This window comes from Tamandua tetradactyla, chromosome 16 (assembly GCF_023851605.1).
Source record: "Tamandua tetradactyla isolate mTamTet1 chromosome 16, mTamTet1.pri, whole genome shotgun sequence".
Taxonomy (NCBI): Eukaryota; Metazoa; Chordata; class Mammalia; order Pilosa; family Myrmecophagidae; genus Tamandua; species Tamandua tetradactyla.
The window spans coordinates 44,520,807-44,543,700 of NC_135342.1; the positions used below are offsets into that span (position 1 = coordinate 44,520,807).

The 22,894-nt window shown below is 34.5% G+C and overlaps 1 protein-coding gene across 22 annotated transcripts in view; it reads left to right on the plus strand.

Annotated features, from left to right (window-relative positions):
* The window catches only part of CYLD (CYLD lysine 63 deubiquitinase), a 56,239-nt gene that overhangs the window by 3,221 nt on the left and 30,124 nt on the right, over positions 1–22,894 (plus strand). For 7 of the 22 annotated variants that reach the window (XM_077132411.1, XM_077132407.1, XM_077132410.1 and 4 more), the window contains exons 3-5: positions 3,415–4,069; positions 5,206–5,508; positions 7,446–7,551. In XM_077132411.1, coding sequence (XP_076988526.1) covers positions 3,566–4,069; positions 5,206–5,508; positions 7,446–7,551 — 913 coding nt within the window. In that variant the 5' untranslated portion in view covers positions 3,415–3,565. Of the gene's footprint in view, positions 1–3,414; positions 4,070–5,205; positions 5,509–7,445; positions 7,552–22,894 lie in introns of those variants that run through there. The other 15 variants (XM_077132417.1, XM_077132420.1, XM_077132416.1 and 12 more) reach the window with 5 other exon arrangements.

The window sequence follows — 22,894 nt, forward strand, 5'->3', positions numbered from 1 at the left end:
ATACCCCCTCCCACCGGCCCCACCTGTTTTTGGAATTTGGATGTGCTGCTTCTTCCTTGCCCTGCTCTTGTGACCTTTACATCAAGGCAGAAGCTGAGTGAAGATGGAATCATTATAAGTCCTTTATGAATTTAGGGATGCAATTAAAGCCTTCCTCAGAGAGAAATTTATTATCTGTGATGCATTGTTTTGGTTTGTTAAAGCTGCTGGAATGCAATATACCAGAAATGGATTGGCTTTTGTACAGGGAATTTAGTAAGTTACAAGTATACAGGTCTAAAATAAATAAATAAAAGGACTCAGTTATAATGTGGTTTAAATCTTTTCCTTTATAAAGTCTTGAGTCAGTTTTTATTGTTTGGGTTTCTTAAAACTTAATTTAACTGTTGTACGTATCCCAGTGAAAGAATGTTGGCATTATATTCATTTGTATGATGGGATCAAAGTCCCTATATTAGTATATTTCTTCTGTAATACCAGTATTTTGGGAGTATTTATGATATATTAAATTTGTTGTCTTGTATACTTCTAGATTTGAGCCAAATAATTCCCCATTCAACTTTCTGTATCACTTGCAATGAAGAGAATCGATTTTTAATATGATAGTTTCAGATGTATTCTTTCTAAAAGAGGAAAGACCACATCCTTTTTACTTTTGGATAATGCTTTTTAAATATTTAATAACTTTTGCTTTGGCTCTTCAAATTGTTTAACATGATCCATCCTGCTGTTGAGTCTGAGCTCACTCCCACTTGTGCTAATGCAAGTGAGAAAAACAGCACTCCTTCTGTGGCTCACTTTAAACTATGATACTTTAACCATTGTTAAAGTGCTCTCAACCTTTTTTAAAACCAAAGTAATTGTATCAAGTAATTTATTTACTGTATATCTGTCAAAGGATTTGCAAAAGTAAACCTCACTTTAAAATTCAAATTTATCTAAAATATAGTATCTTAATGCATTATATTTAGTAATTCTGTTGTGTCTAGCTGTTATTTCATCAGGAGTAATAGTTTTTATTTGAAATTGTACATGAATCTGTTAAACTAGAGAACCAAGTGGAGTAGCAGTTGTTTGCATATAATAATTATTAAGATTCAGAGAGGTTCCTGCTTATAATATTTGAAGATACAATTTTTAGGATTTTTAAAAATATAATTTCCTTTCAGAATAGTAATAGAATCCCCATATCTTTTTTTTTTTTTTGTGCCAAGTAAATTTAAATACATTTTAAAAAAGAGAATGAAAACAACAGCTCACTTTTTTGGAAATTGCTTTTGACCATCTCAGCTTAGCCCGAGCAACCAAAATAATGTTTGTGCAATAAAGCTTATGCACCTTACTCCTAAAAGACCCTTTTAGATTTATGTATTCCTCCTTTTGTTATTGTTGTTTTGTTTGCTTTTTTAACAAGCAAAGATATTTCATTCTCTGACTTGCAAAGCAGTAGCTTGTTGGAAAGCAGCAAGACTGCAAGTGGAGTCAAATGCATCCTGCTGGAAACCACAGAAAATGGCTGAGTGCAAGGGAAGCTATAGACTATAGCTCTATAGAAAGCAGATACAAGAGTTCGAAAGGCGCAATGGAAAGCCGTTTCACAGAGTAACAAGTGACCTTACATATTGAGAGTCACACATAATAATTTACATTTATAATGGTAATTCAGTGATCAAAAAAGTAATAAGGCCATTTCCTTGTGGAAAAATGTTGGCATTTAAAAAACGTTTTAGTCAAAAATAACAAATCCTTCATTTTGGTACTTAAAAAGAATAAGCCAATTAAAGGCTGGCTCACTGCTCTGGTAGCTCTTAAAAGAGGTTCAGAAAAAGAATTCTTATGTGGTGTCAAAATAGGGGCTTCCACAGGTGTCTTAAATATAATATAAACTGATCCCATTCCTGCTAAAGTAGACAGTGCCCTCAAGTGGAATTAAAACAAACACATTATAAAACAAGCAGGGTGAAAAAGATGAGAAAGAGAACCAGTTTATACTAGCCTCTGCCCTTGCCCTCACTAAATATTGCACAGATATTTTTATAGTGTTGGCTTGAAAGGGTGCTAGATTATCATTCTGTCCTGGGTAATTCATATGCCTCATTGTGGCTTGTAGAGGGACAGGCTTTTACAAACTTTATCATATGGAATACCTTCTTATCTAAAAATGATTTCTAAAAGAAATGCTACTTTGTGTATAGATTTTTCAGATTGTTTAATTGTTACATTAAATGATTAAACCTGAAATTTGATTCTTTTAGGAGTTTTAGGAGTACTTACTTTTTAATACCAAGATTAGAGTAGATACATATGCTTGCGCTGTCAATTTATGGTGTTACCGAGAATGATGGAAATGGACACCTCTATCTCTAAGAAGGGTGAAATCAATACCATTTTTAGAAACCAAATAGCCACATTGTTGTACCAGGCAATAGGAACTGTTGTTTTCAACAAATAATTTATATAAGTTTCAATTAGAATTAATTGGGTAGTTTTAACTGTCTGACTAGGGAAGAGAATGAGGCTTCTTTGTGTATGATTATTATGTTTTAAAAAGCGTTAGATGAAAATTTAAAGCTGAGAAAGGAATTATTAGGAAAAATAATCAATTGCGTATTTCTTCCCAGCATACATAGTTAACATTAGTCTGAAACATTTTATACTTGACTTGATACTGCAAATATATCTCATTACTTAGTCTGAGTTTTGATGGTTACAAAATTGATATCTTTAATAAATCCAGATTTACAATATCTGATACTTGTGATTGTAAGAAATTGAATGAAGGCTATGATTAATGTGATTAAAAGTATGCTTATCTAAGGATGATATGTACACGATTAAGAAAATGAAACAATCAGAAGGAAAGCATTCCATTTCACAGTATGGCATGGAGCTAAATGAATTGTGGTTAACATTTCATAATGTGATTTTGTGATAATTTTATTGATAAAAGATATTTAATACCATATGTGTGGCGAGTAATTTTTTACTTAAACACGTACAGAAATATAGCCTTTTCTGATTTATAAGACTTGTATGTGTTTTGCTAATATACGGCAGCTTAACTCTTTAAATTAGGTAGAAGCCACTAAAAATGTTACTTCTGAAGTTTAAAATATCAGAATTCGTATCTAAGGTTATCCTGTAAGATTTTTACTAGAGCTTGATTTTATAAATTTCATTGTCTTGAAACAAACATTATTTTATTGTCTTTGAAGGTACTTTACAATTGGTTTTCCTGCTTATCTCCTGCATGTTATTTAAATAATGCAAAATTATAATAGATACAAATAATACGTCTTTTAACCCTTTTAAAATATTTTATTTGCATATGTGATTTTACCAGTTGAATGAGAGTTCTTAAAATTTTAGGTCATGTAGAATGAAGCCTAAAATTTCTTTGTGCTTGTCCTCTAGGCATTTTGATTTGCTATCTTTTTTACAGCATGGACACCAAATTGCTAAATGAATGCTCTGGGACTGCCAGTGAATTTATCTATTGCACTTTTACAACAAACTTAGTAGTAGTTCCCTTTTTTTTAAGTTAACATTTTAAAGTTAAATCACAATGAATTCAGGCTTATGGAGCCAAGAAAAAGTTACTTCATCCTACTGGGAAGAGCGGAATTTTTATTTGCTTCTTCAAGAATGCAGTGTTATAGACAAGCAGACACAAAAGCCGGTTAAAATACCAAAGGGGAGTATAGGACAGTGTATCCAAGATCGTTCTTTGGGACATTCAAGAATTTCTTCTGCCAAAGGCAAGAAAAATCAGATTGGATTAAAAATTTTAGAGCAGTCTAACACAGTTCTCTTTGTTGATGAAAAGGATGTTGCAGAAATAAATGAAAAATATACAGAGCTACTTTTGGCAATTACCAATTGTGAGGAGAGGTTCAGCCTGTTTAAAAACAGAAACAGATTAAGTAAAGGCCTCCAAATAGCTGTGGGCTGCCCTGTGAAAGTACAGCTAAGACCTGGGGAAGAAAAATTTCCCGGAGTTGTGCGCTTCAGAGGACCCTTATTAGCAGAAAGGACAGTGTCGGGGATATTCTTTGGAGTAGAATTGCTGGTAAGTTTGACGAACCATCTTGTAATGTGTAGTGGGCTTTTATTTTGTGTGTATGTAATTTTTAAAAGTCATAATCCCCAGGATTTACTTTTAATGATAAATGAGATGATGCAGAATAATGCATTGAAAACCTTTTTAAAAACTGCTTACCATAGTAGGATATATAAATAGCTCACATGGTTATTGAAGACTTTCTTAGAAATTTCAATATTGTCTCTATTAAAAATGAATTCTAAAAAAAAAGAATCCTACCAAATTGTAACTAATTAATCACTTCAGACATATCTTGCGACATTATCATCCATGGGTTTCTCATCTTAATGTGTGCTATTAAATAATGATAATTTGGATATGAGATTTTTAAAAAATAATAAATTGGAGCAATTTAAATTTGTTTGTAGTTGTAACTGATAATATATGTGAAAAATACTTTGGAATTTATTTTTATTGAAAAGAGACCCAAGAATTCTGTGATATGTTTCTACACTTAGTATTAATTCCCCAGAACTTGAATATCAATTGGATTTTGGATTTTGGATTTTGGCAAATATGTTTTCATGCCTTGTTTGCATCCTGATTTAATTGTTTAAAAACAGTGGTTATAAAACAATTGGGGATTTTAATCCTGCTATGCCATTTACTGGCTGAGCTACCGGTTACTTAACCAACTAACTTAATTTCTCAAAATCTGCTTCCTCATTTATAAAATGGTGATAATAGTACCTAGCTTGCATATTTTTTGTGATGTATTGATGCAGGATTTTAGCACAGTGACTGGCACGTAAAAAGTGATCAATAAATGAAGCTAATGTTTCTCTGTTATTTTAAAGTAAATTGTTCTTTCTATAACAAATGATTGTTCAGACCATACTATAGACTCCAGCCCAGCTCTGTCACAAATGGAATTATGATTTTTATTTTTACTTAATAGAGTTTTTAATTTCTTTATCAGATGATTTTACTTTAGCATCAGATACAGCTTTTCCTCTTCCTCCTCCTTCTTCTTTAAACATTGTACACCCTATTGCAGCTGCTAATAATTATATTTCTTATCTGTGTCATTTAGAATTTTTTCAGAATAATCCTTGGGTAATTCCTTCCTCCTCCTGCCCCACCCTCACCCCCTTTAAAACTAGGAAGAAGGTCGTGGCCAAGGTTTCACAGATGGGGTATATCAGGGGAAACAGTTTTTTCAATGTGATGAAGATTGTGGAGTGTTTGTTGCATTGGACAAGCTGGAAATCATGGAAGATGATGACAATGGATTGGAAAGTGATTATGCCGGTCCAGTGGATACAATGCAAGTTGAACTTCCCCCTTTGGAAATAAACTCCAGAGTTTCTCTGAAGGTTGGAGAAACTCTAGAATCTGGAACAGTTATATTCTGTGATGTTTTGCCAGGAAAAGAAAACTTAGGATATTTTGTTGGTGTGGACATGGTAAGACAATTTTGGATTATATTGTCTTTGTGAATATTCCTGTTAATCTTATGATCGATTTAGATTCAGATTGAATACTTTGAATATTTTAAATGGACTTATTTGGAATAATTTAAAGGACGTGTTCTAATTTACCTTTGGTAAAGGAACATTGAAACAGGTCAGGAGTGTAGATATAAAATTATATTTACTTTTTTATTCAGTTTGAATAAAGTGGCAAAATGTTTTCAGCTTTGAAACTTGCCTTATTATAGTTGATCAGTAAATAGATTAAAGAAAAGCTCCAATACATTGCTATCTTATTTTTCTTTGTTTTGAATAGTTTTATACTTTTGTAGTCTGTGTTTCTTGTTTTGTAATATTTTGTAAAATTTTATTGGATGTGATCTGATTTTAATGAACAGCGTGAAAATCATTTAAGAAGAGTAACTTGAGTGAAATGAAAGCTCATTGCTTTGGAGGAATAGGCAATTTTTAATGTTACCTTGCAATCATACTTGTTAATGATGGATACATTCCAATATGGCAAGTTGAATGATACCCAATGGCATTAAAAGAAGGGGAAGAAAAACTCAGAATATACGTAACATAGATTGAAAATATGGGCAAGAATTGGTATGGGTATACAGAATTATTAAACCCTAGAGTGAGTTAGCAGGAGAGGATGTGAATGATGGACCTGCAAACCCATGTTGGGATGTTTTTAATGAGGATTTTTATCTACTTATCTTTTTGTTTGGTAGGCTGTGAATGTTCTAGCGTAAGCTTCTGCTATCCTAAGCTTGGTTATATCCGAACTAGGAAATTCTAACTGATATCCATGGTTAATTATGAAATAAATATTTACTAAACACTTATTAAGTGCGAATTTAAAGCCAGAGTGAAACGTGGGTTCCTCAGAAAAGCTAACAATAAAGCGCCCCTCTAAACTTTCAGTACTGGTATTTATTTAGAGGATATATTGTAGACTAAGTGTGGGAAAGGTTGGAGAAGGAGAACCACTTGGATTAGTCTCTCTTTGTTTCAGGCTACTCATCTCAGTCCCCAAAGTTGGTAGAAGTCATTCAGGCCTTACCCTCAGATGGCAGTCTAGGGATTGTCCTGTTTACTGGCCACAAGCTCCCTAAAGGTTTGCCCCGTTAGCTTCTCCTCCTGTTTCCCTTCATCCCCCAGTCAGCTTCTACAAGCATTCGTTCCAAATACCTCTAATACTCTCCTAGAGAGGATAGTATTGATGAATGCCATTTTCTTCATCTCCTCAGGTTTCCAGGCCATTTCTATATCCTGTGTAGACTGGTCTGCAGGGCAGTTGCCTCACTGGCCCAGCTCTTAATCTAGCTCCATGCCCAGCCCTGGACCAGTTGGTGCTACATTGGATATATAATAATTAAATATCTGTGTCTTTATTTTAGAGAAGTTGTTGAATTCCAATAAAATGACAAAAGAACAAACTAAAAAACAGAGCTTCTATGTACAGAAAGGCATATAGGAGTTCATACTGAATATTTAAATGCTGAGGGAATGTCAAGGAGTCATCAGAGTAAATTAGGGTTAAATAGGGGCAGGTTCCTCGGTGAGTTAATGCATTATTATAATAGGTCTTCCCATGTGAAATATATTTTTTAAAGGCTTAGATGGGTGGAATTACATAGACTAGCATTTATTGTCCAGTAAAATATGAAAAACACTGAGGATTCCTTGCTCATATGAGAGTTTGCTATGACTTGATTATTCTTGGATCTTATTATTATTATTTTTTTTTACAGAAAAGGCTTTGTTACTGTGGAAATTCTTAAACCATCCTTTGTTTTCTTTTAGGCAAAATAGCTAGAATTTACCAACGTAAAATGTTTTGGAGGATCTTTTTATGGAAAATACAGTTATTCATATTTATATTTTATTGAGGTTTTAAATTTATTTTATCATTTAATTTCTAGGACAATCCTATTGGCAACTGGGATGGAAGATTTAATGGAATACAGCTCTGTAGTTTTGCGAGTGTTGAAAGTACGCTTCTTTTGCATATCAATGATATCATCCCAGGTATGGTATTTTGTTTTTCCAACAATTTCAAATTTATTGAACATAAATTGCAAATTGCGGGAATATTATAGGCAAGTTTATGAAAACATTAAAAACGTTAAAACAATTTTTCAAAAAAATAGTCTTGGCATTATACTAGAGACATATGGTTAAGACTAATCGAATTACTTGACTCTATAAAGAACATTTATTCTCTTTGTTATTTTTAGTGTTCACAAAATCAATATAAAGAATTCTATCACCACCCCCACCCCAGTTTGCTGTAATGGTCTTGACCATGTTTTATTTATTTATTTATTCTTTTTTTCAGATAGCAGAGTTTCTTAAATTCTAAATATTAAACAGTAACGTAACTATCATTGATCAGTTGTCAAAACTCTGAATGTTCTAAAAATATCAAGTAGAAAGTAATTACAAATATCAGTGTTGCTGGGGTGCAGTGGTTAGTTCAGTGGTAGAATTCTCACCTGCCATGCAAGAGCCCTGGGTTTGATTCCTGGTCCATGCACTTCCCGCAAAACAAACAAAAATTCAACAAGTGGTGCTGTAATAATGGGATACTCACATGGAAAAATAATGAAATGTGACCCTGCCATACAGAATACAAAAAAAGGATTTATATATATCGGTGTTGCTATAGTAATGACCTGTGTTACTAAACATTTTCCTGATTTCAGGCAAATATAAAGATACAAATGTTTTTACAATTAATATATAAAAATATTAACTACCTAAAATGGCTATCTTCGTTAGTTTATCCATAGACATATTTAAATACAATATCTAAATAATCATTGTAAAGCCTGTTTGTATAATATGTTTCATAAACCAATTTAAAATTAAAGCAAGGAAGGAAAAAAAATCTACAGATATGGATATCAGAATTTCTTAAATTCTAAATATTAAAACTATCTTAAATACCATTTGATTAACAATCAAAACAGTGTATGTTCTCAAAAATATCAAATGTAAGTTATTAAAAAACATCAGTTTTGCTATAGTAGTGACCTATGTTACTAAACATTTTCAAATTTTTGATTTCAGGAATCTGTTTTATCTAATATTACTATAGCTGCCTATAGTCTTTTTTTCTTTTACTATTTTTTTGTTGTAAAATATCACATATATATACAAAGCAAAGAAAGGAAAAAAGCAATAATTTTCAAAGCACACTTCAACAAGTAGCTACAGAACAGGTCCCAGAGTTTGTTATGGGCTACCATTCCTTCATCTCAGATTTTTCCTTCTAGCTGCTCCAAAACATTTGTAGGCTTTACCACCGTCATAGTAACAAAATCATACAGTATCTGTCTTTTTGTGTCTAACTTATTTCATTCAGCATTATGTCCTCAAGGTTCATCCACGTTGTCATATGTTCCAGGACATCATTTTTTTTAGCATGTATAGGCTCTGCGAATCAAACCCGGGTCTCCCACATGGCAGGAGAGAATTCTACTACTGAGCTCCCCTTGCAGCGCCCTCTTAGTGCTGAGTCTAGGTAGGCTTAGGTACTTTTCTCCAGTCACTCCAGTCCACCTGGGGCATCATTTTGTCTGTCACATAATATTCCATTGTATGTATATATCACATGTTGTTTATCTACTCGTCTGTTGATTGGCACCTGGATTATTTCCATCTCTTGGCAATTGTGAATAGTGCCGCTATGAACGTCGGCTTGCAGATGTCTGTTGGTGTCAGTGTCCTCAACTCTTGTGGGTATAAACCAAATATTGGTATTGTGGGTCATAGGGTACTAAATACTACACTCAGTATTTAGTTTTCTGAGAAATTGCAGAACTGAATTCCACAATGGCTGAACCATTATACATTCCCACCAACAGTGAATAACTGTTCCAGTTTCTCCATATCCTCTCCAACATTTGCAGTTTCCTTTTTGTTTAATAGCAGCCATCCTTATAGGTGTGAGGTGATATCTCATTGTCATCTGAATTTGCATCTCTCTTTTAGCCAGTGAAGATGAGTAGCTCTTCATGTGCTTTTTAGCCATCTGTATTTACTTTTCAGAGAAGTGTCTAGTCATATCCTCTGCCCATTTTATAATTGGGTTGTTTATTCTTTTGTTGTTAAACTGTATACTTTCTTTATGTACACAGAATATCGGGCCTTTATCCAATATGTGGTTTCCAAATATTTTCTCCCATTGAGTTGGCTGCCTCTTCACCTTTTTACAAAGTCCTTTGAGGCACAGAAGCTCTTGATCTTAAGGAGTTCCCATTTGTCTATATTTTCTTTCGCTGCTTGTGCTTTAGGTGTAAGGTTTAAGAAGCTACCTCCTATTATTAAGTACTGAAAATGTTTCCCTACATTTTCTTCTAGACGTCTTATAGTACTGGCTCTTACATTTAGGTCTGTAATGCATTTTGAATTAATTTTTGTATAGGGTGTAAGGAGGGGGTCCTCTTTCATTCTTTTGGCTATTGAAATCCAGTTCTCCCATGCCCATTTATTGAAAAGACTATTCTGTCCCAATTCAGTGGATTTGGGGGCCTTATTGAAGATCTATCTATGGTTTTAATATATTTATGTATTTATAAGGCAGGGTTCTAAGATGTATTTTGTTACAAGGAGATAAATATAAGTTTAAGGATGCATTTTTGGAACTTGGCTTTTATAGATTGTTAGATTATCCTTTCACACATCCCAAATGAAAATAATACATAAAGATTTGCCTTTCCAAAAGTATGTGAGTATAGTTGTGGTGGCATTTCAACATTTTCATTCACTTTTTCATTATCTGTTCATTGTAAGGAAAAAAACCACCTTTCTGATAATTAGAAGGGTTAGAAAATGTAATAAACTGCTACTTGATTGAGTGAGCCTAGTTTAAGCTGTCAGCCTTATGATTAAAAGATGTCTAATTTTAGACAGTGTTGGGCTTTATGGCTGATCAGGCTTCATGACTGTATCAAAAACAGATCACTCAGGTTTATGTCTTAAGAAAAAAAAATTGTGTGCAACCTTTTGTTTTACCTCAAACAGGTAGCACCTGATAGCTGCTATCAGGTAATTGACAAATACCTACTGATAGTGACATCTGCAGTACCATCTCCGTGCTGTTAGAATTACCAGTTATAGGCTAGAGCAATTGGTAGTGTGTTAATCATAAAACGAACAGAGGCAATCGGAGGTGATGGTTCTTAGTGAGCATTATGTGACTGTGAATGAGAGGTCAGGAAGCCTACAGGTGGATTGTAGCCAGGAATGTACCTAGCCCTGAATTAGATGACTTGCACTTCTTTTACATTCTTGACAACTTATATATAGGTCTTATTTATCCCCATCTTCCTGATAAAATACCCAGGGTCAGATTACCCAAGAACTAAGTAAGTGGTGGAGCCAGAATTAAAATCCAGACCTGTCTGATTATAATGCTTTACTCTTTTCAATACCTTCCCACCCCTAATTCTTATGTGTATGCTTAGGATGGGAAGACCTGCATAGAAAGCCATACTTTTCACCTTCGCATATAGCTTGGAAATGTTGTTTCCATGAAGATGCATTTTGAATATTACTATACCAAGGATCACAACCAAAAAGGCAAACTAAATTTTTTGTGTGTGCGTGCGTGGACTTCTAGCGTTTTTCCATTATGACTAATTTTGGCACAGAACATGTTTGCGTTCTCTACAGGTTCTTTTAGGTCATCAGCTTCTTTTGTAAAAATGAAGGAATGATACTAGACAATCCTTAAAAATTCCTTGTCACCTACACTGTTTGGCCATTCCCTGTTGGTGTGGCAAATCATAAACACTTGTTTCTCTGAATTAAATACTTTCTGCTTTAGCTTTTAGCATTACAATAAGAGTATATTAATTTAGTTGGGGGTATGGGATTCTAATGATAGCTTAATTTCCATTTTGCTATATAAAAAGTATGTCAGACATACTATATAAAAGTCTGACATACTTTTCTTGATTTCTCTAACATCAGTTTTCTTTTTAAAATTTTATTATGGTAGCATATATATAAAGTTAAAATTTGCCATTTTAACTATTTTTAAATATACAATTAGTGGCATTAATTATATTTACAGTTTTGTACTATCATCACCACCATTTATTACCATAGCTTTTTCATCACCCCAAGCAGAAACTCTGAACCCATTAAGTAGTAATGCCTAGAGCTCCCTCCCCCAGAACTTGATGTCTGTTCTACTTCTGGCTCTATGAATTTGCTTATTCTAGCTGTTTCATATAGGTGGAATCATAAATCATATAGTATTTGTCCTTTTGTGTCTGGCTTGCTTCACTTAGCATAATGTTTTCAAAGTTCATCCATGTTGTAGCATGTATCAGCACTTCATTCCTTTTGTGGCTAAATAATATTCCATTATATTTTCTTTATACATTCGTCTGCTGAAGGATGGTTGGGTTGTTTCTACTTGTTAGCTACTGTGAGTAATTCTGCTCTGAACTTTGAAATACAAGCAGTTGTTTGAGTCTCTGTTTTCAATTCTTTTGGGTGGGATTGCCACATCGTATATTAATGCTGTGTTTAACTTTTGAGAAGCTGTCAAACTGTTTTCCACAGCACCTGCTCCACTTTGCATTTCCATCTGCAATGCACAAGGCTTCCAGTTTCTTCACATCCTTAACAGTAGTTACCTTTGTTAGCAGTTACTTTTGTTACAATTGATGAAAAATTATTAAATAGTTCTATCATCCATTATTTACATTAGGTGTTTTTTTCCCACATATCACTGTATTATTGCTACCTTGTATTAGTATTGTACATTTGTTATAATTCATGAAGAACATCCTTATAGTTGTACGTTAACTGTAGTCCACCGTTTTCAGTAGGGTTCGCTGTGTTGTACAGCCCTGTTTAATCTTTTAATTTTTTTTCCTAGTAATATATACATCCCCAAAAGTTTCCTCTTTTAGCCACATTGATCTACATAGTTCAGTGCTTGTGATTATATTCACAAAAATGTGCTACCATCACCACCATCCATTTCCAAACCTTTATCGTGAGCCTAAGTAGGAATTCTGTGCAAGTTAAGCATTAACTTCCCATTCTTTAACCCCAGTCTATCTTCTAGTAACCGATATTCTAAGTTCTAACTCTGAGTTTGTTCATAACAGTGAAATAATAAAATATTTGTCCTTTTGCTTCTGGCCTATTTCACTTAACATAATATTTTCTCAAGGTTCATACATGTTGTTGCATGCATTAAGATGTCATTCCAGCTGAATGATATCCCATCATGTATCTATCACATTTTGTTTATCCATTCATTGGTTGATAGACATTTGGATTGCTTATATCTTTTGGCAATTGTGAATAATGCTGCTGTGAACATCAATGTGCAAATACATGTTCATGTCTTCTTCTGTGTATATACCTAGTAGCAGGGCTCCCGGATCATATGGTAATTCTGTATTTAGCTTCTTGAGGAACTGCCAAACTGTCTTCTACAGTGGCTGTACCACTTTACATTCCCACCATCCTCTCCAACACTTGTAGTGGCCATTCTTGTAGGTGTGAAATGATATCTCATTGTGATTTTTATTTGCATTTCCCTAATCCCTGGTAATTTGAACATCTTTTCATGTGCTTTTTAGCCATTTTTATTTTGTCTTTGGAGAAATGTCTATTTAAGTCTTTTGCTTATTTTTTAATTGGGTTGTCTTTTTATTGTTGAGTTATTAGATTTCTTTATATATTCTGGATATTAAACCCTTATTGGAGATGTAGTTTCCAAATATTTTTTCCCATTGAGTAGGGTGCCTTTTCACTTTCTTGACAAAATCCTTTGATGCACAAAAGTTTTAATTTTGTGGAGGTCCCATTTGTTTTTTTTCTTTCATTGCTTGTGCTGTGGGTGTAAAGTCAGAATCCATTGCTTACCACAAGGTCTTGAAGATGCTTCCATACATTTTCTTCTAGGAGTTTTTTGTAGTCCTGATTCTTTTTTTTTTTTTTGCATGAGCAGGCACCGGGAATCGAACCGGGGTCTCTGGCATGACAGGCAGGAACTCTGCCTGCTGAGCCACCAGGGCCTGCCCAATAGTTCTGATTCTTATAGTTAGATTTTTTTGTATCCATTTTGAGTTGTGTATGATGTAATATAGCGGTCCTTTTTCATTCTTTTACATATAGATACCCAATTCTCCCAGTACCATTTGTTAAAGAAACTATTATTTCCCAGTTGAATGGATTTGGCGGGCTTGTCAAAAATCAGTTGACCATAGATGTGAAGATCTAGTCCTGAACTCTCAGTTTGATTCTCTTGGTCAGTTTATTTATCCCTATGCCTGTACTATGCTTTTTCACAACTGTAGCTTGTGATATGCTTTAGAGTCAGGAAGAGTGAAACCTCCATCTTCATTATTCTTTTTAAAGAGGTTTTTGGCTATTCAGCATGCTTTACCCTTCTAAATAAATTTGATAAATGGTTTTTCCACTTCTGCAAAGTAGGCTGTTGGAATTTTGATTGGGATTGGGTTGAATCTGTAAATCAATTTGGGAAGAATTGACAACTTGATGATATTTAGTCTTCCAATCCATGAACATGGACTGTCCTTCCAGTTATTTTTATTTATTTATTTATTTACTTTGCATGGTCAGACACCAGAAATCGAACCCGAGTCTCTGGCACAGCAAGTGAGAACTCTGCCCCTGAACCACCATTGCCTGCTGTCTTCCATTTATTTAGGTCTTTTTTTTTTGTTCGCATGGGCAGGTACCGGGAATTGAACCCAAGTCTCTGGCGTGGCAGGCGAGAATTCTGTCTGCTGAGCCACCATGGCCCACCCACCCTTAGCTCTTTTTAAATTTCTTTTTGAAATGTTTTGTAGTTTTCTGTGTACAATTGCTTTACATCCTTGGTCAAATTTATTCCAAGATATTTGAGTCTTCTAGTTTTTCTGATTTCCTCCCCAGGTTGCCCATTACTAGTATATAGAAACCCTACTGAGTTTTTGCTTGTTGATCTTGTATCCCATCAACCTGTTGAACTCATTTATTAGCTTTAGTAGCTTTGTTGTAGATTTTTCAGGTCTTTTAATATATAGGATCATGTCTTCTGCATATAGTAAAAGTTTTACTTCTTCCTTTCCAATTTGGAAGCATTTCATTTCTTTTTCTTGTCTACTTGCTCTGTCTAGAACTTCTAGCACAATGTTAAATAACCGTGGTGGTAGTGGACATCCTTATCTTGTTCCAGATCTTGGAGGGAAAACTATCAGTCTTTCACCTTTGAGTACATTGTTAGCTGTTGGTTTTCCATATGCACCCTTTATTATGTTGAGGAAGTTTCTTTCTATTCCTGTTTCTGTAAGTGTTTTTTCAAGAAAGGGTGCTGGATTTTATCAGATGTGTTTTCTGCATCAGTTGAGATGATCATGTGGTTTTCCCTCTTCATATTGTTAATGTGATGCATTATACTATTTGATTTTATTGTGTTAAACCACCCTTGCATACCTGGGATAAAACCCCCTTGATCATGATAAGAGAAATTGATCCATAGTTTTCTTTCCTTATAGTATCTTTTTTTGGCTTTGGTATTGGGGTGAAGTTGGTCTTACAGAATGAGTTAGGGAGTGTTTCCTTCTCTTCAATTTTTTGCAAGAGTTTGAGCAGGATTGGTATTAATTCTTCTTGGAATGATTGGTAGAATTCACCTATTGGGTCCTGAACTTTTCTTTGTTGGAAGGTTTTTGATGACTGAATCAATCTCTTATAAGTAGTCTATTGAGGTCTTCTGTTTATTCTAGAGTCAGCGTAAGTTGTTTCGTATGTTTCTAGAAATTTGTCCATTTCATCTAATGTGACTAATTTGTTGGCATACAGTTGTTCATCGTGTCCTCTTATGATCCTTTTTATTTCCATGGGGCCAGTAGAAATGTCCCCACTCTCATTTCTGCTTTTATTTGCATCATTGTTCATTTTTCTTTGACATTCTAGCTAAGGGTTCATCAATTTTCTTGATCTTCACAAAGAACCAATTTTTGGTTTTGTTAATTCTATTTTTTTTTTTTTTTTTAATTCTCAGTTCCATTTATTTCTGCTCTAGTATTTGTTATTTCTTTCCTTCTTCATGTTTGGGGATTAGTTTGCTTTTCTTTTTCTAGTTCCTTCATGTGTGCAGTAAAATCTTTGATTTTAGCTCTTCATGCTTTTTTTAATGTAAGCATTTAGAGCTGTAAATTTCCCTCTCAGCACTGCCTTTACTACATCAATAAGTTTTGATGTATTGTGTTCTTGTTTTCATTTGTCTTGAGATATTTACTGATTTCCATTGCAATTTCTTCTTTGACCCACTGATTGTGTTGTTTAACATCAATATATTTGTGAATTTTCCAGTTCTCTGCCCATTTTTGATTGCCAACTTCATTCTATTGTGGTCAAATAAAGTGCTTTGTATAATTTTAATCTTTTTACATTTATTTATACTTGTTTTGTGACCCAGTATGTGGCCTATCCTGGAGAACTATCCATGTGCACTTGAGAAGATGTTTATCCTGCAGTTTGGGGGTCCAGTGTCCTGTATATGTCTGTTAGGTCTAGTTCATTTATCATATTATACAAGTTCTATGCTTCTTTTTTGATCCTCTGTCTAAATGTTCTGTCTATTGCTGAGAGTGTTATATTGAAGTCTTCAACTGTTGTTGTAGAGGTGTATATTCCCTTCAGTTTTGCTGGTGTTTGACTCATGTATTTTGGGGCACCATGATTGGGTGCATGTATATTTATGATTCATGTTTCTTCTTGGTGGATTGTCCCTTTTATTAATATATATTTTCCTTCTTTATCTCTTATAACAGTGTGGAATTTAAAGCCTATTTTGTCCCCAGATCTTTTTTGGTTGCTCTTTGCATAGAATATTTTTTTCCAACCTTTCAGTTTCAACCTATTTATGCCTTTGGGTCTCAGGTAAGTCTTTTGTAAACAACATGTAGGTGAATCATACTTTTTAAAATTGATTATGCATATTTTTATCTTTCGATTGGAGAGATTAATCCGTTAACATTCACTGTTATTACTGTAAAGGCAGTACTCACTTCAGTCATTTTATCCTTTTGTTTTAATGTCACATCTTTTTTTTTTTGAATCTTTTTACACTTTGAGTTCCCTTTCTAATAATCTTCATTTTTACTCTGAGACTCTCTCTCTCTTGTCTTTCTTTGACCCTGCAGAACTCCCCTGAGTATTTCTTGTAGGGCAGGTCTCATGTTCATGAACTCTCTCTTTCTGTTTCTCTGTGAATATTTTAAACTCTCCCTCATTTTTATTAGGACAGTTTTGCCAGATCAAGAATTCCTGACTGGCAATTTTTCTCTTTCTGTACTTTAAATATATCATACCACTTCCTTCTGGTCTCTATGGTTTCTGATAAGAAATCAGTATATAGTCTTCTTATGGATCTGTTGTATGTGATGAATTGCTTTTCTCTTGCTGCATTCAGAATTCTCTCTTTATCTTTGGCATTTGACTTTTTAATTAATATGTGTCTCAGAGAAGGTCTGTTAAGATTTATTTTGTTTGGAATATGTTGTACTTCTTGGACATGTATATTTGTCTTTCATAATAGTTAGAAAATTTTAAGCCATTTTTTCCTTAAGTGTTTTTCTGCCCCCTTTCCTTTCTCTCTTCCTTCTGGGACACCCGTGATGAATATGTTTGTATGCTTCATGCTGTCATTCAGATCCTTGACACCCTGCTTAATTTTTTTGCATTCTGTTCTTGTCTGTAAAATTTTGGTTGTCCTGTCTTCTAGTTTACTGATTCTTTCTTCTTCCTGTTCTAATCTGCTATTGTGTGCCTCTAGTATTTCTAGTATTTCTAATCTCTTCTATTGTGCCTTTCATACCCGTAATTTCTGTTATGTTTCCTTTTATACTTTCAGATTTTTCTTTAATTTCACAATTGTCTTCTTAATATCCTTTATCTCTTTAGCCATATTTTCCTTTGTATCTTTAAATTGATTTAGGAAATTGTTCAGATATCTTTGATTAGTTGTTCCAAATTCTGTTTCTAATTCTGTGTCTAACATACTAAGAAATGGCTTGCTAATATTTTGCTGATGTCTAGGCATCTGAGTATCTTGATGAATTTACTACGAAGTTACCAGTATCTCTCAGTCAAAACAGGGCCATGGACCCATGAAGGGAGTGCAGACCAGCTTCAAAGTGCCCTGGGGTGGTGATCAGGAAGGATGCCAAAAGCCTCTTTGAAGGCTCCCCCAACTGCACTTTCCTGGTTAGATGCCATGCTTCAACAGATTCCCCACAGTTCTAAGGGGGCACTGTGTCTTTAAATCTCCACTGCCTCCACCCTCATCAGAGGCAGGGCTGAAACAATGGCTGCTACTGCCTTTGGTTAAGGCAAGTTGAAACAGTAGCTTGGAGCTGGGCTCCAGAAATCCAGATTCACTAATCAAAAGCCAAGACCAGTGCTCCACTGTGCCCATCCCTGTTCTGGAGGAAGAGGATTTTAAGTCCCTTTCTGACAGCAGCAGCCAACCACAGACTGGATCCTAATGTGGTCTATGACAAGAGTTAGGGATGGATGGTGGCAGCCACTGTACAGAGAGAGCTACTCACTTTTCTTTACCGTGTTATTAGCCTCTTCCTCCTGCTCCTCCTTGGATGCTGTACCATGTTCTTCTAGACACCAGAGTCCTAGAACAGTTGTTTCAAACAGTCCCTCTCTGTTTAATAAATACTTTGGTGGAAGGACTAAGTGCTGAAGCTCCCTACTCTGCCATCATCTCTGGAAGTCCTCCCTCACCCTTGGCTCTTATGTATAAATTTAACAGTCAGCTTTCTGAGATTTTTATTGGAATTGCAGTTAGTCTATAGAACAGTTTGAAGAGAATTGACATTTCAATTATATTGAAGTTCGTTTTCAGTACATCAACATTATATATCTTTTCATATATTTAATCTCCTTTTGGTAAGCTTTATTGTTTTCTCCATAAAGGGCTTTCAGACTTATATTCTGATACATTATAAGTACAATTAGAAATACAATAGACTTAAAACAGCATTATTTGTTATATAATTCATTCACCACAGAAGTCAATCATTTAAAGTGTACAATTCAGCATTGTTTAGAATATTCATATATATGTGCAACCATCAGGACTTTTTTTCTTTTTTTTTTTTTTTTAAACATGGGCAGGCACCGGGAATTGAACCTGGGTCCTCAGGCATGGCAGGCAAGCACTCTTACCTGCTGAGCGACCGTGGCCCGCCCAGGACTTTTTTTTCACCTCAGGAAGAAATCCTATAAGATAAGAACAAAACTGATAAGGTTGGGTTTAAGGTAATTCAGAATACAGGGGTAAGGAAGACATTGTCTATATAATAGAACCTCATCTACTCTTTGAGACCAAAGGAAGAAAGGTTTATTTTGTTCAGAACCTAAATTTTTTGTAGCGTATAGTCTAACTCAAACTGTCTGGATAGATCATTTAAACAATCCAAACACAGGGAACCCAGAATAAGAATGAGGGCCTTTAATCCTATATAGCTTAATGTAATGCCTGGATACATCCCAGGTAATCAAAAAGTATTGGCAAAGTCCCTTGAGGGATGGGGGAAAAATATGGAACTATTAAACTTTACCACTGGGGAAACCCTGATACTGTGTCAGACATTAAGGACACCCAAATCAATAGGCCAAGCCTTGGCCTTGAAGCTTGTTCTTGTGACACTCATGTATGTAACAGAGAAGCTTAGCCTATCTATAGTTATGCTTAATAATTACTTCCAGAGGACCTCTTTTGTTGCTCAGATGTGGCCTCTCTCTCTCTAAGCCCAACTCTGTAAGTGAAATCATTGCCCTCTCACCTACATAAGACATGACGTCCTGGGGTGAAAGTCTCCCTGGCAGCATGAGAGATGGCTTCCAGGGATGAACCTTGCCCTGGCACCATGGAATAAACAATGCTATCCTGATGGGAAGGCGGAAAAGAAGTGTAACAAATAAGGTTTCAGTGGCTGAGAGTTCAAATAGAGTCAAGAGGCTACTCTGGAGGTCATTTTTATGTAAGCTTCAGTTAGATATTGCTACCTACCATAACTTGCCAAACCCCAACCAAAACCATTCCAGCCAATCCTAAAGAACACCTAGGGCAATATATAAGATTCTACAAAGGTTCCATGCACTAGGGTAACTTTCCAGAAACCTACAACCTCCAGATGGGTCCTTGGACCAGATAAATCCTGAAACCTACAGGGACCAGCCTCTCCAGAATATCAACTAGTTCCATTCCCCTATCCCGTATTATTGATAGCCCCTTCCAACATGAAAAAGTTATTATGGGTATAGCCCATATACTCCTAAAGAGTGGAAGAAAGATCAGAGGAGATGGTGGAGTAACACAGAGAAGATAGGTTTTAACACATGAGTATGATCGATGAATCATTACATTGATATTTCTTTTAATCTCCAGTATCTTGGGCAGCTAAAAGTGAAAACCTAAAATTTTTTGTGGAATTGTAACCCATACCAAACTCTGAAATCTGTTCTACCACAAATTGTTGTGATGTGTTTTTAAATTTATTGCTTTATTGTATATATGTTCTTTTTCACACAAAAGAAAAAAAACGTCTACTGTGATAATTAAAAAAAATTCCTTCTAGCCTCCAATGTTTTGGAGCCGCTAGAAGGAAAAATCTGAGATGACAAGCTTCGGGATCTGTCCTGTAACCACTTGTTAGGTATTTATTGCTTTTTTCTTTCTTTGCTTTGTGTATATGTTATATTATACAATAAAAAAGTTAAAAAAAAATAAAAAGAAATCCTGTACCTTGTGGTTATGACCTCTTATACCCCCTTATTTGTCCCAACCTTGAGTGATCAATAATTTACTTTCTGTCTCTGTAGATTTCCCTGTTCTGAACATTTAATATAAATGGAATCACATAATATGTAGGTTTTTTTTTCTGATTGGCTTCTTTCACTTAGCTTAATGTTTTCAAGATTCATTCATATTGTGGCATATATTAGCACTTTGTCCCTTTTTTATGGTTGAATAATGTTTCATTGTATGGCTATTCCACATTTATTTATCCATTTATCAGGATAAACATTTGGGTCATTGATGGACATTTGGATCTCTTCCAGTTTTAACTATTATAAATAATGCTGCTATGGACAGGTACAGGTTTTTGTGTTGGACTTTTATTTTCATTTCTTTTGGGTATATACCTGGAAGTGAAATTGCTGGGTCAAGTGGTTACTCCATATTTAATCCTTTGAGAAACTGCCAGACTGTTTTCCAAAGCTGCTGCACCATTTTATATCCCTATCATCAGTATATGAGGGTTTTGATTTCTCCACATCCTTATTAACATTTATTTTCTGTTTCTTAAATGCCATCCATCCTAGTGTGAAATGGTGTCTCAGTTGATTAATTTTAAAATAAACAATCTATTAAAATAAAATCTTGTCAATTTGATCTGTAGATTACTTTTTTAGTAACCAGTCATATCATCTGCAAATTTTTTTTTTACTTCTAGCCCTTCTATCTTTTATATTTAAAAAATAATTTCTTATCTTACTGTCCTCGCTAAAATCTCTGAAATTGTTATTTGCTAATTCCAACATCTGAATCATCTATGAATTGGTATCTTTTGATACTGTATTTTTTTGAGAATGGATCACGATTGACTGGTTTTTCATATGTTGAGCAATTTTTTTTTTTTCACATGGGCAGGCACCATGAACCGAACCCGGGTCCTCGGGCATGGCAGGCAAGCACTCTTACCTGCTGAGCCACCGTGGCCCGCCCTGTTGAGCAATTTTTGATGGTATCCCTGGGCTGTTCCCTTTTTCCAAATTTTGACTTCCTTCCATAATCTGTCTGCTTTTGTTCATTCTCTAGTGAACAACTTCAAGTAGTTGTTTTTTTATGTTTTATCAAAGTTTACATCTATTACCTGTAGGAGAAGTGGTCTGATAGTTTACTCCATTAATAACAGTTACATTTTAATATATATTTTGGAATATAGGAATTATTTATTTAAAAAAGGGGGGAATTTCCCTGGCTAGATGTGATGATGTTTATGATTAGATTTTATTTTTGTATTTTTTTATTGTTTGAAATGTGAATCTGTAACTATTGGATTTTCTCTCTCTCTCTTTTTTTAATGTTAGAATAAAACCTTCAGAAGAAATTCATTATAGGTATATGACAGTAGTTCTCAACCTGGTGTGATTTTTGTCCACATTGAGTATTTGCCAGTGTGCGGAGACAGTCTGTCACAAGTGGAAGGGCATGCTATAGGCATCTAATGGGAAGAGGTCAGGGATACTGTTAAACATTCAAGTCATAAGCCAGCTCTTGACAACAATTATATGATCCAAAATATCAGTAGTGCTGAGAGTCTGAAACTCTGTCTTAAACAAATTCTGGAAGTTATACTAATTTTACAATGTTAACTTGCTGGATGGCTAAGGGGAATCTATTGTAAAATAATTTTTCTTTTAATATTTGTATATTTTTGCAGGGGTAACTGATTCTGTTCTAATATTGTTTTTTCACAGTCACATGTATAATATATAGTTTAACCGCAGTCACATGTATAATATATAGTTATATATATTAATGTGTATATATATACATTAATATATGTATATATACATATTATATATCACATTAATGTATAATGTGATATATATGTAATATAATATATATCACATTAATGTATAATGTGATATTATACATTATCACATGTATAATACATAGTTTGACTGCCTTACCAAATCAAATGTTTGTGGATTTCCTTTTGAATTTTTTTTTTTTTTGGGGGGGGTGGAATTTCCAGAGGGTATTTTCGAAAGCTCCAAACATTATTGCATTTTAGATTGAGGGTAACCATCCTTTCTGCCTACCTTGCTTGAATTTCTTTGATTTTTAGATTTTTAAAACTGAATATATTTTTAGTTAATGGTATATTGGAGTAGCTAGAGGAAAGTACCCGAAACTGCTGAACTGTGTTGCAGTAGCATTGATTCTTGAAAACTGCATAACTATATAGCTTTTACAATGTGACTGTGTGATTGTGAAAACCTTGTGAAATCCTGGATGCTCCTTTTATCCAGGATATGGACAGATGAGTAAAAAAAAAAAAACTAAGGACAGGGCGGGCCACGGTGGCTTAGCAGGCAGGAATGCCTACCTGCAATGCCAGAGGACCCGGGTTCGATTCCCGATGCCTGCCCATGCAAAAAAAATAAATAAATAAAAGTAAAAATAAGGACAAAAAATAATAAGGGGAGATAAAGGGTAAAAGTTGGGTAGATTGAAATGCTAGTGGTCAGTGAGAGGAAGGGGTGAGGGGTATGGGATGTATGAGTTCTTTTGTTT